This window comes from Carassius gibelio, chromosome A15 (genome assembly GCF_023724105.1).
Source record: "Carassius gibelio isolate Cgi1373 ecotype wild population from Czech Republic chromosome A15, carGib1.2-hapl.c, whole genome shotgun sequence".
Classification (NCBI taxonomy): Eukaryota; Metazoa; Chordata; class Actinopteri; order Cypriniformes; family Cyprinidae; genus Carassius; species Carassius gibelio.
The window spans coordinates 5947387-5959078 of NC_068385.1; the positions used below are offsets into that span (position 1 = coordinate 5947387).

The window sequence follows — 11692 nt, forward strand, 5'->3', positions numbered from 1 at the left end:
GTAAAACCATTTTTGGACCTTGTAACAAGGTAACAAATTTATGTTATAACAACATTATTTCGCCTTTTATGTAGACAGGCAGAAAGATATTGCCTTGCATGTTTTTTTTAGCGCACGCTTTTTCATTCTTGGTCGCTTTATTGCATTTACCATTTTTAATATGGCATATTAAAGTACCATTAGATTGAAAAATAAAATTAAATATTTTAAAAAGCAACATTCGTACACACATACGATGCACATGAGACGTGCGCGCGCTTGCTCATTCTGGGTCACGCGCATCATCACCAGTGTTGCTGGCGCTGTGACTTTAAGAGCGATTTTTATACAAATATATAAATAAATAATAGATTCTTCCGGTCCACTATAACAAACGGCAAATATTGTTTCAGAAAGCCAAGAGGGGTATAAAGGATCTGCGTCCACGCTTAGAAAAAAAAAAAAAAAAACCTTCGTTTTTCCCTTCATCATCATGGTGAAGATCAGCTTTCAGCCCATCACGGGACAAAAAGCCGAGAAAGAGGAGAGTGATGGAGATAAAACTCAAATATTCATATCGCATCCACACGTAAGTTTCGCTTTTTGTGTGCCTCAGCTAAAATGTCACGGAAAATAGCGGTTGAAACGAACCAAAATCCGGAAAGGAAATAACATACGTGGTAAACCATGTAATCACGCCATTTAGTGGGGTGATACGATCTAACTGATTGATAATGCTCCATTAATGCTTGTTTATGTATTTGTAGCTGTTTTGTACTGGAATATTGTTGCCCTGTGGTTTCATAACAAGATGACATGGATGCTGCACCACCTGCACCAATCACATCACATCATAAAACATGCATCATGATTATATCAGCCATAAAATGTGCACTGTATCTCTTCATGCACTCACACTTGTGATATTTTAATAAAATCGCTCTTCTTTAATAATTTATTAAACGATTAAACTAATATAAAATAGCTCAAAACACCCTGTCCTGTATTTTAACAAATATTGATTGTAATGAAAACGTGGATTGTTATTGCCAGAGCGAAAGGCCTTGATTCTCATGAGCTTATGACTGGATCAAATTTGACATGGCGCAGCACAGGTTTATGTGTATAAGCAACACACACACAGGCACAAATCCAACAGAGGCAAAATGGCAGATGGCTACGGTGAGCTTTAGCTGTTTAATAACGTTTTCTGTGTGTGTGTGTGTTGGGGTGGTTTGCAGTCTTTCGGGGCCAAATGAGCTCCTAACGATGAAAACAACAAGGTGTGCAATTTCTGGGCCACTATGCATACTTCCTGACTATAAAATATTCAAAAATCATGTCAAATTGGTAAGTATTGATGAAACAGCAGGCAAACACCCAGCTAACGGAATATTTTAAGAACTTTGGCTCTTTTCTTAATTTTTTAAGAACAGTTCTGGAAAGGTTCTCTCAAACGTTCTTCCAATATCACTAGAAGATCTCACCGTTATCTGGTAATAAATGTTAGCACAAAAACATTATTTATATATACATTATTTATATAAACATCGTTCATGGAATATTTTTTCTTAAAAAAGACTGTTGAAAGACTTTTAAAAAATCCCATAATGTTTGCATTAAAACAAAAAAAGGACAATCAGAGAACATTATGGTTTCGTAACATTATTCTTGAGAACATTATTCTTAGAACATATTTTTGTTAGCAGCCAGTGGACACTTTCCCATAAAGCTGTGTGAGCCATGAAAAATACTTTCCCTTTTAATAAATTATGTTTTTCTTTAATGTACCAATGCCTATATGGGGTATGTGTTGGACTAGCATATTTCAGATATCTTAAATATTATTATTATCTTGATGTAAAACAATAAGCCGTCAAGTCAAAAGGATGTCTCCATCATACTATCAAACCAAATGTGTGCATGATGTTTGCAAATGTGGGCCAGATCAGGCCATGTGCGTGCAGTTGGCAGATGGGTTGCAAGACTGTGGGTGTTATTAGTCATCGCCTATCAGCATTTCACATCTAATAATTTCCTACTGTAGTACGAGAGCACTGAATAATCCAATTTTTGGCTGCATGGGATACAAGTGAATACCGTGCCCATTGTAGCACGTCTCCCAGTGTGTGGGTGATCATACTAAAAGTGGCATGGTATATTGAGGACTTTACGGTTTCGTTACTACCTTGTGGGTGTGTGTGTGTGTGTGTGTGTGTGTGCGTGTACGTGTACGTGTGTGTGCATTGGGTTTGCCATCTTGGTAAGGACCAAATGTCCCTGCAGAGAAAGTATAACCTGAAATGACCTACTTTGTGGAGGCTTGTGAGAGGAGCTTATGATGAAAACAACTTAAAAATGCCTAAATATATACTTTATGTGTGTGAGCTTGTTTATGTGGTTAACAAGGACACAAATTTGTATAATGACAGGTATCACACAGGTATTACAATGAGGAGGTGGTTTGTGAGGACATTTTTCGTGTCCCTGTAATTCAAAATGCTTATAAATCATACAGAATTAGTTATTTTGAAAATTCAAAAATGCAAAAAGTTTCCTGTGAGGGTTAGGTTTAGGTGTAGGGTTGGGGTAGGGCAATAGAAAATACAGTTTGTACAGAATAAAACCCATTACACCTGTGGAGAGTCCCCATAAACCACATATACCAACATGAGTGTGTGTGTGTGTGTGTGCGTGTGTTTGTATTTGTAGGTGGAAGATGAGTTGGTGTTACCTGTCGGACGGAAACGTTCCTCTCTCAGTGGACTTTGCTGTCTGACAACTGCACTGGTTGTCTTCACCTGCAGTTTGATATACGCTTCGATTTATATCTACCGTTACTACATCATCCCTCAGGTACAGTTATGCGAGTGGCATAAAACTCACAATAACCATGATATATTTAGCTAAAAGCTGAAGCTTCAGTTAGTTCTAGTTTAGAATGATTCAATGACTCACTAATAAAGATGTTTGCGATTACTGAATAAATCAGTGTTTTTGAACAAATCAGTTGAATAAATGCCTCAATAAATCACCTACTGGTGTTGCGGTATAACCTTTAAAAAGAGTCACCGAAAGATTTGTCAGCTTTACAGAAATGAGCAAACACAGGTACGTGGCTGACATGTTGATTCAGTCAGTAAATGATGTGTGAGAATGATTCATACAGCAACCGAGTTCACAAGTTCTTTTGAATGATTCATAAGGATTGGCTATATAAAAAATATGGTAATTTGCTTACAAAATAAGCTACAGTCGGTTTGCTTTGTTTGTAATTCACACCAAAAGGTGTTTGTGACAGTTTGGATTGACTAAATAGAACTTCAGTTGTGTACCAGCCTGCGAGGACAACTCAACAGAAAATAAACAATGCTTTTTCTAGCTTTTAGTATTTATCTTATCACATTTTATTCAGACTGCATATGTTAAATATCATGCTTTACTGTTAAAAATGTAGATTCATAATGTTTCAAGTGCTATACAATGAAAATCAATGTTTTTTTTGTCAGGGTTTCTTTTGGCTTAGGTCATGGTAGCCATCGAAACAGTGTATTGTATGTGATGGTGTTTCAGGTTCCGGATCAGAGTCGGTTCCACTGCCGTGTCGTGTACGAGGACTCGGTGGCTGCTCCCCTGCGAGGGTCTCACGAGCTGGAGGAGAGCGTTGGGATCTACCTGAAGGAAAACTACGAGCAAATCAGCATTCCTGTGCCTGACTTCAGCAACACAGACCCTGCTGATATCATTCATGATTTCAACAGGGTAGCGCTCTTAGCTCTCGTTATATATACTGATACTAATGCATCAACAGAATATGTTTTGATGTGTTGTGTTTGGATTTTAGGGTCTGACAGCCTACCATGACATTGCTTTAGACAAGTGTTATGTCATCGAGCTCAACACCTCTGTGGTCATGCCACCACGTAACCTCTGGGAGCTGCTCATCAACGTCAAGGTACCTGTATTGTTTGTATATAAATTCAGTTGAAATGTAAACTATATCTATGTGGTGACGTTGCCTTTCTGTCTTTTTGTAGAGAGGGACTTATCTCCCCCAGACGTACATTGTTCAGGAAGAGATGGTGGTGACTGGCCGTGTTAATAACATGCATCAGCTTGGCCGCTTTATTTACCGTCTGTGTAACGGTAAAGATACGTACAGGCTCCATCGCCGCAACTCACGCCGTCGTAAGTTCACACATTTTTGTCTTTTTTTTTGTGTGTGAGTTGTAGTGGTAACTAATATGGATCATATAATAGCTGTTTTCAGTAGAGAGCATACAGCATGATTGAAATTAGATACAAATTACATCATATTTAATGGGATAGTCCACCCAATATGAAAGATAAATAAAAATATTTGTTTAAAAAAACTGATGTATGAACCTTTCATCTCAAAAATAAGATGCACAGTACTGCGCTACAAGTCCAGTTTAGCAATACCATATTAATCCAGAACTAATTCTGCATCTTCCTCTGTGGCTTCACAGCTGCCAAACAAATCTGATTCAAGTCCAGCTAAATAGCTCATTGCAGCTAATTAACGGTACAATTAAGTAACACCCACGGTACGGCTTCCTGTTTTAAGCAATCTACTTCTCCCTGCTTACTGAAGATCTTTTTGTGAGAATATAATATGATAAAATCCATGGCAACTACAAACTTTGGGGAAACAGTGACAATTTCATTGAGACATGCAGTTCATATTCTATATCCTTTTATTCAATTGTATATATCATATTTTTTTATTACATTATGTATTTTAAGTTTTTTGTACTTGTACATTATATAGTAGTCCACACGCTAAAAAAATTTCAGTTTTAGTTATTTTAGAACATAAAGGTAAACTAAATTAAAATGCTGCTTTGACAACAGCATTACATTTTTTGCGCTTTATTTAATTTCATACAATAATTTTTTTAAATGATTTTAATTTGAATTTCTGTTTTAGATTTAACCACAGTATAATAACCCTAGTAATTTATAAAAAATATTTTTGTGTTTTTCCTGTTAGGTATCACCAAGCGTGAGGCGCAGAACTGTCACCGAATCCGTCACTTTGAGAACACTTTTGTGGTGGAGACAGTGATTTGTGAGTCTCCTTAGGCTGTTCGTCTCTTTGGCCCGCCTATTTCTGATGAGATCACACCCTATGTTCTCAGTAGCCACACCCCTTTGAAAATCACACAATTCTTCACGCCTTTACACCCCATTTATCTCTGTTTTGCACTTCTCTGTCTGTACCTCTTCTCTGTCAGGTGTCTGAACAGTTTGTGTCTGCATATTTGCAATAATGAGCATTTTCAAAATTATGCATTTAAAACGGTAACTGTAGCATCTGAAGTCTTTAAATGGGAAGATCACATGGGCATTAAGCTGCACAATGCTTGCATGCTCGTACCTGTGTGTAACTTGCCGTTTGTGCTCCCTCAAACTGCTCTTTGCTCTCTTATATATTTGTGTGTTTTTAGTCCTATTCTTGGATAGAGATGCATCGACACTATGACAATAAATACCATAAAATGATGTGAAAACAGGCCCAAATATCAGAAAGCATCACTCTTACATCCAATCTCTGAACTCGGGTTCAGTTAATGTACACTGTAAAAAAATATATTTTCTTAATTAATATTTTAGTGTTGTTTCCACTATTGGTCAAGCACATTATTATGAAGAAAGTTTGTTTGTGCAAAAGTCTTGAGGCTATTTTGCTCAAAACATTTGGAATGGTAAAGTGTCATCTGTTGCAAAAACACAGTTTTTTTTACCCTAATTTGTATGGTCTTGAGCACAATATTCACTTTTCTTTCGGTGCATCACTACTCATGGATATCCTAAACATGCCAGTTAAATCGTTTGATGAAAAATTGCAGCCATCATCACATTTACCCCTTGTGTATGTTTACTATGTATCTCAATATCCAGTTTCACTTGAGTGCTTCTACCACACTCTTCCTGTGCTACTTCCTCCTTTTTTCTTTGTTTGTCTGCATGCTTTTCAAGACAAAACATGCATTGTTTGAGTATTTTCTTATCATATGAGTGAAGCCTTAGGCCAGATTCATGCCCTGGACTATGTATACAATCTCAATAGCTCTTCGTGTATGTGTTTGTTGAAGTTAAAAACCTTGTTTAGTTGGGTGAAGCAAACATGCAAATAAACCAAAAAGACCTAGCTATGCTACATCCTCTTTAATCATTTCTGTTATAAAACATTGATAGCATGGGCAAACCCTTTTCTTTTTTTAACAAAAGTAGTCGCATAATACAAAAATTGCAGTTTATGTTCCTTAACCGCTTGTTTCACACCCTCTGCAGGTTCTATAAAAACATCCTGGTGGTAAACAGCAAACAGAACACTCATCATAGCTAATTTTGATGTTAAAGCTGCTAGTAAACGTCTGCAAAGCCCAAAGGAAGTCTGCAGTATTCTTTCTGAAACTGTAAAAAATGTGAAATGAAATATGCACAAACTTTCTGCCCCATAACTGTTATGCATGACTTTGAAATTATCTTGCACCATCTTGTGCCCTTGCATTTGCTATGCTCACACTTCACCACCAGAGGTTTCAGGTTAAAAAGTAAGATTGTAAGCATAGATCTGAGTCATAATAATTAGATGGGTGCCTAACAGCAAATAGAATGAGAACAATTAAGTCAAATGAGGTGAGAACATTATCAGCTGTTGTTCCAAACACATATGCCATTCTTCTGTGGAACAAGAATTTATTTTCCATGCAATGAAACTAAATGAGACCCAAATATGACAAAAATCTAATCTGATAATCTGTTAAACTGAAAAACACTGCTGTTGAGTAGAAAATGCACCTGTTTTATGCATCAGAAGGGTTAGTTGACAAAATATAATCATAGTTTATAGAACAAATTCTCTTAATGGCAGACTCTAAACATTTTTCATCAAACAGGTTTATTAGGATTAGATTAGGTTTGTAGATGCTAGACAACAGAAACACTATTTTGCATTAAGGATGTTTACTATCTTCACTTCTGCTCTTCATTTGAAAGGCATATTGGAATCTATGTTATATTTAGTTACAGTATTTGACACATAGTACACAGGAACTCGGGGGAGAAAAAGAAGGAGACCTGACTCAACATGAAAATATAACACCTGCAAGGCAACCGATCAGATCTAATCTGTATTAACCATAATTGTTGAAACCTAAACCTAGGGTATTAATACAAACTTATTAAATGTATTATTGTGTTAAAGAAGTCGATTTATGACATAAAAAAGTGCTTTGAAATCATCTATATCAAGATTACTGTCATCTGACATTGATTTATGAAAATGTATCACAACACCGGATAAACCACTGCAACAATATAACTAAACCACCTCAACTGTAAACAATGATGATGACAAAAAATGGATATGCTAGTTTTTTATCCAAAATATCTTCATGTTGTATGAAGCCAACATTCCTTATATTTAATGCACAGTGTGATCATCAAAGATGACATCAAAGACTTTCGTGTTAGACAGATCCAGACTTTGTAAATTTACATAGCTGTGGATGTGACTGACATGCTTTCAAGACAGATGCAGATTGAAGTTCCTCTGAAGTGTTATTTTAGGGCAAACTGTTTTGCTTTAAAGAGCACATTGAATGAGAACATGTTTTTGCACATTGGTGACACAGGAAGTGGTAAAAAGCATAACTTCAATTTGGTTTATTGGCCATAATCACAAAAATAAAATGTAGAACTAAAAAATATTTACATTATCAGCAAAAATATAACTTTTTTTTTCTTAGATATTATAAAAGTCTTCACACAAGGCTCCACCACAGATAAGACTAAAATTAAATTTCAAGTACCTACACCGTAAAAAAGTTTTTACGAACTCATTTTGCCAGCTGTGGTTGCCAGAATCATTTTGTTAAAAATACAGAAATAAAATAAAATAATTAAAGAACAAACTGTAAATTTAAGAGTTTAAAACTATAATTTCCAAGCAAGAAACTCTGAGTGTAAACTAGTACATTCCACAATGTACACTGCTAATAAAATCTGTTTTGTTTCTTTAACATAATTGACAACCACCATAATAATGCAAGAGGTAAATGAGATAGCAATATGAACAATCTGTTCATCACGAGTAGCTTTTCCACAAGCTGAAGTATTACTAATATATAGAAGGCAGACCGAGTCATTTGCACAAACACTAAACACCATCATGGTAATGCATGACAATTGAATAATACAATAAACATTCATTAAACAACAGAGATGTAACCACCCCACATGTACATATATATATATATATATACCAGACATTTAATCTAAATTTACGGTAAAATGCTGTTAATTGTAAAATGTTTAGATGTAGAAATAGTTATTTATATATATATATATATATATATATATATATATATATATATATATATATATATATATATATATATATATATATATATGTATGTATATATAGTTGATTTGTTCTATTTCTACACCTAAACATTTTACAAATAACAGCATTTTACCGTAAATTTACATTAAATGTCTGGTTAGATCTTTTACAGTTTTCCCGTGTATACAGGAAATTACTTTTCTAACATCAGTTTTACAATATTTTACAGTTAAAATTATACTATTTTTTTCAGCATAGGGCAGTTTAAAAAATAACGAAATTACAGAGTAATAAATTTAATCACAATATGTGACTCTTACCAAACAGGACATAAACCCACAGTGCAAATTGTGAGATTTAAATAGAACATTTAAAATAAAATGCCGAATCAACTTGGTTTCACCTGCTCAGGAACATTTTTAGTGGATGAATGAAATAAGTTCTCGAGAAGATTAAAAACAGTTTGCCACAATAACATGTTCCACTAAGATTTGATAATCATAAAGTGTTCAGATGTGATTTGAACACTAACTATATTGTGTGCTAAAAAAAATGATGGTTCAAAAAAAAAAAAAAAAAAAAAAAAAAAAGATTGCCTACAGAGAACCTCTTGCGATGGAAATAATATTAAAAACGTCAGAGGAAAACCTATAGTGGTGAATAAAGTATTATTATATATTTTTCCAAGTCATCTCTATGGCTGGCAAAAGTGCCCAATTTACCTGCTTTCACTTTAATTGAATAATTTTGCGAGCAAATGCTAGTTTTCTCAAGCAAACGGAAAAACACTAATATAATTTTCCTTCCATCTCACATTTGTATACATCGCCATGTCCCATTGGGGGGCTGGTTAGGATGGTCTATCCTTTCTGTCCTCAGCTTGTCAAGACATTTCCATCGTCCTGCTGAGGGAATGAGTGCCTGCATCAGTTTGTTTTTTCCCCTTGTCCTGCCAGAACGAGTCCAGAGAGAAGTAGTAGATGAGCGGATCCAGACAGCAGTTGACACTCGCCAGGCACACGAGCGCTGGTATATGCTTTCCGTTGTTCTCGTTGTACAGCAAGAGTCGTAAAGTAAACGGCAGGAAAAATATCATAAACACCAACATGTTGATGACAAAAATCAGTATGACGTTCATTTTGTTGTTCACCTTGGCCGCGTCAGCGCTGGGACGCTTCCTCAGAGTAATTATGACCACGACCGTGGAGACGATATTGACCAGCAGGAGTATTAATAAAAATATCGCTTGTGAGAGCGCGAATATTGAGTCTTTTTCTTGCGTTTTAACCTCGAAGCACGATGCCCTGGAACACTGCTTCAGGGAACCGTAAAGTTTCATAATCTCGGGGATGCAAAGGATGGAGATGAGGATCCACACGACCGCGCAGCACTTCAGCGCGCACGCGGAGGTTCTCAGAGAGCGGGAGCGCAGAGGGAAGACCAGGGCGACCATCCGGTCCACGCTGATTAAAGTGATGAAGATAGAGCTCGTCCTGATGTTCACGCGAAACAAAACGATGGCAGCGGTGCATGTGGCCGCTCCAAACGGCCACTTGAGCGTTGCGTAAAAGTAGACGCGCAGCGGGAGGGAGAGCGCGAGGAGCAGGTCGGACACGGCGAGGTTCACCATGAGCACGGCGCACGGGGACCGGAACCCGTGACTGCGCAGCAGGATCCACAGGGACAACGTGTTGAGCGGTAGACCCACGACAAGAACCAGTCCATACACCACGGCCGACGCCACTTGCCGGTCCCGATCCACAGGAGTGCACGGGTCAGTCAAGTTCCCAGACATATTCATGTTTCAGAGGAGAACCGCTGATTACGAAATCAGAAAGCTTGGGTCGAAGGTGGCCGATTGACCTCTGGGCAGATTTTACAGTGGTTTTGAGGGAACCCGGCGAGTAATGAAAAACTAAAGCGGAAGGATGTAGATTAAGGTGAGGGGGTTCTCCGCCTCTTCAGCAGATCTTGTTCCGTTTCTCACAGTAGAAAGATTTTTTGAATGTCAAATTTGATGGACTACAAAAGCGTCCACTTTCAGTGTCCAGGAAAATTGCACGGTTCTCTGACCTCATTTTGACCTTTTGGGACATGCTGTCACACTATGGCGTGAGATTTGTCACGTGGGAACCTGACAAAACATTAAACAGATAGCCTATTTATATGCTTAAAGAAAAATTGTAACAGTAAAAGAAAAATGCACGAGCGATATAAGGTGACATTTTGGACAACAAATATTTCAAATAAAACAATTAATATAGTGGTTAATAAAATGTAGATTTATATGAAGTCTACAAATGCATCTATAGTATTTGTGGTGAATTATTCTTAAATGAAGAGTGTCATAACTGTAGTGCATGTAGTTTTTTATTTTAATAGTTTTTAATAACTGTAAAAAAATGTTTTGTTCAAGGCAGTACAGCAAATGCCTTTTGATGTACTTACATGTTTTATTTATTTTGTATTTATGTTACAGTAATGTAAAATAATGTTTATTTTGCATCACAGCAAAGAAACTTGGTGGTAAAAGTAGACAACTTAAAAGGATACTCCACCCCAAAATGAAAGTTTTGTCATTAATCACTTACCCCCATGTTGTTCCAAACCCGTAAAAGCGTTGTTTGTCTCTGGAACACAATTTAAGATATTTTGGATGAAAACCGGGAGGCTTGTGACTGTCCCATAGACTGTAAGTTACACTGTCAAAGTCCAGAAAAGTATGAAAGACATCGTCAGAATAGTCCATCTGACATCAGTGGTTCAACCGTAACTTTATGAAGCGACGAAAATACTTTTTGAATGCGAAGGAAACAAAAATAACGACTTCTTTCCACAATTAATCTCCTCTGTGTTTCTCTGCATCACTGTAGCGTCATTTTGGAAAATATTACATATATCAGTAATGTCAAAGATGACATATACTGAGTGTGTACTTTACATCCACTTGCTCATCTATATAAGCACGTCTATGTATCTTCTGTACTGCTCAATATCAAACCATTTAAGACAACAAATATTGTGAAGAAATATTAGGGGTTTATAAACTATTTGGGTTAATATATAAAATTCTAACAGATGTGACAATGTGCCCCCAAGTTGATATTTAAGTAGAACAAACTTTCAATGCATGGCAGTGTGGTTATATTGTATTCATAAAACTACTGCGTGAGTGTTACTGAGAGCACTTGTGACATTTATATGCCTGAACACGTTACCAAAACTGAAAATCTGTATCCTCGTGATTTAAATTTTACAGGTTGATTTCATGTAGCAGCACTGGCAATCATCTTGAGAAAGCTGAACTGAATACGCCTCAAATGGTGCACACATGTTTTA

The 11692-nt window shown here is 36.5% G+C and overlaps 2 protein-coding genes across 2 annotated transcripts; one reads left to right on the forward strand and one right to left on the reverse strand.

The window, feature by feature from the left end:
• Positions 1 to 257: 257 nt before the first annotated feature.
• LOC128028550 (integral membrane protein 2C) lies at positions 258 to 6154 on the forward strand. Its single transcript, XM_052615793.1, has 6 exons — positions 258 to 568; positions 2692 to 2835; positions 3553 to 3741; positions 3824 to 3934; positions 4017 to 4167; positions 4994 to 6154. Exons 1-6 carry the CDS (start codon positions 473 to 475, stop codon positions 5083 to 5085), a joined length of 783 nt encoding a protein of 260 aa, XP_052471753.1. The 5' UTR covers positions 258 to 472; the 3' UTR covers positions 5086 to 6154.
• A 2285-nt stretch (positions 6155 to 8439) lies between these two features.
• On the reverse strand, positions 8440 to 10245 carry LOC128028610 (lysophosphatidic acid receptor 5-like). The gene has a single exon (XM_052615879.1). The coding sequence runs from the start codon at positions 10152 to 10154 to the stop codon at positions 9237 to 9239; it is 918 nt and encodes a 305-aa protein (XP_052471839.1). The 5' UTR covers positions 10155 to 10245; the 3' UTR covers positions 8440 to 9236.
• Between the last annotated feature and the right edge of the window lie 1447 nt (positions 10246 to 11692).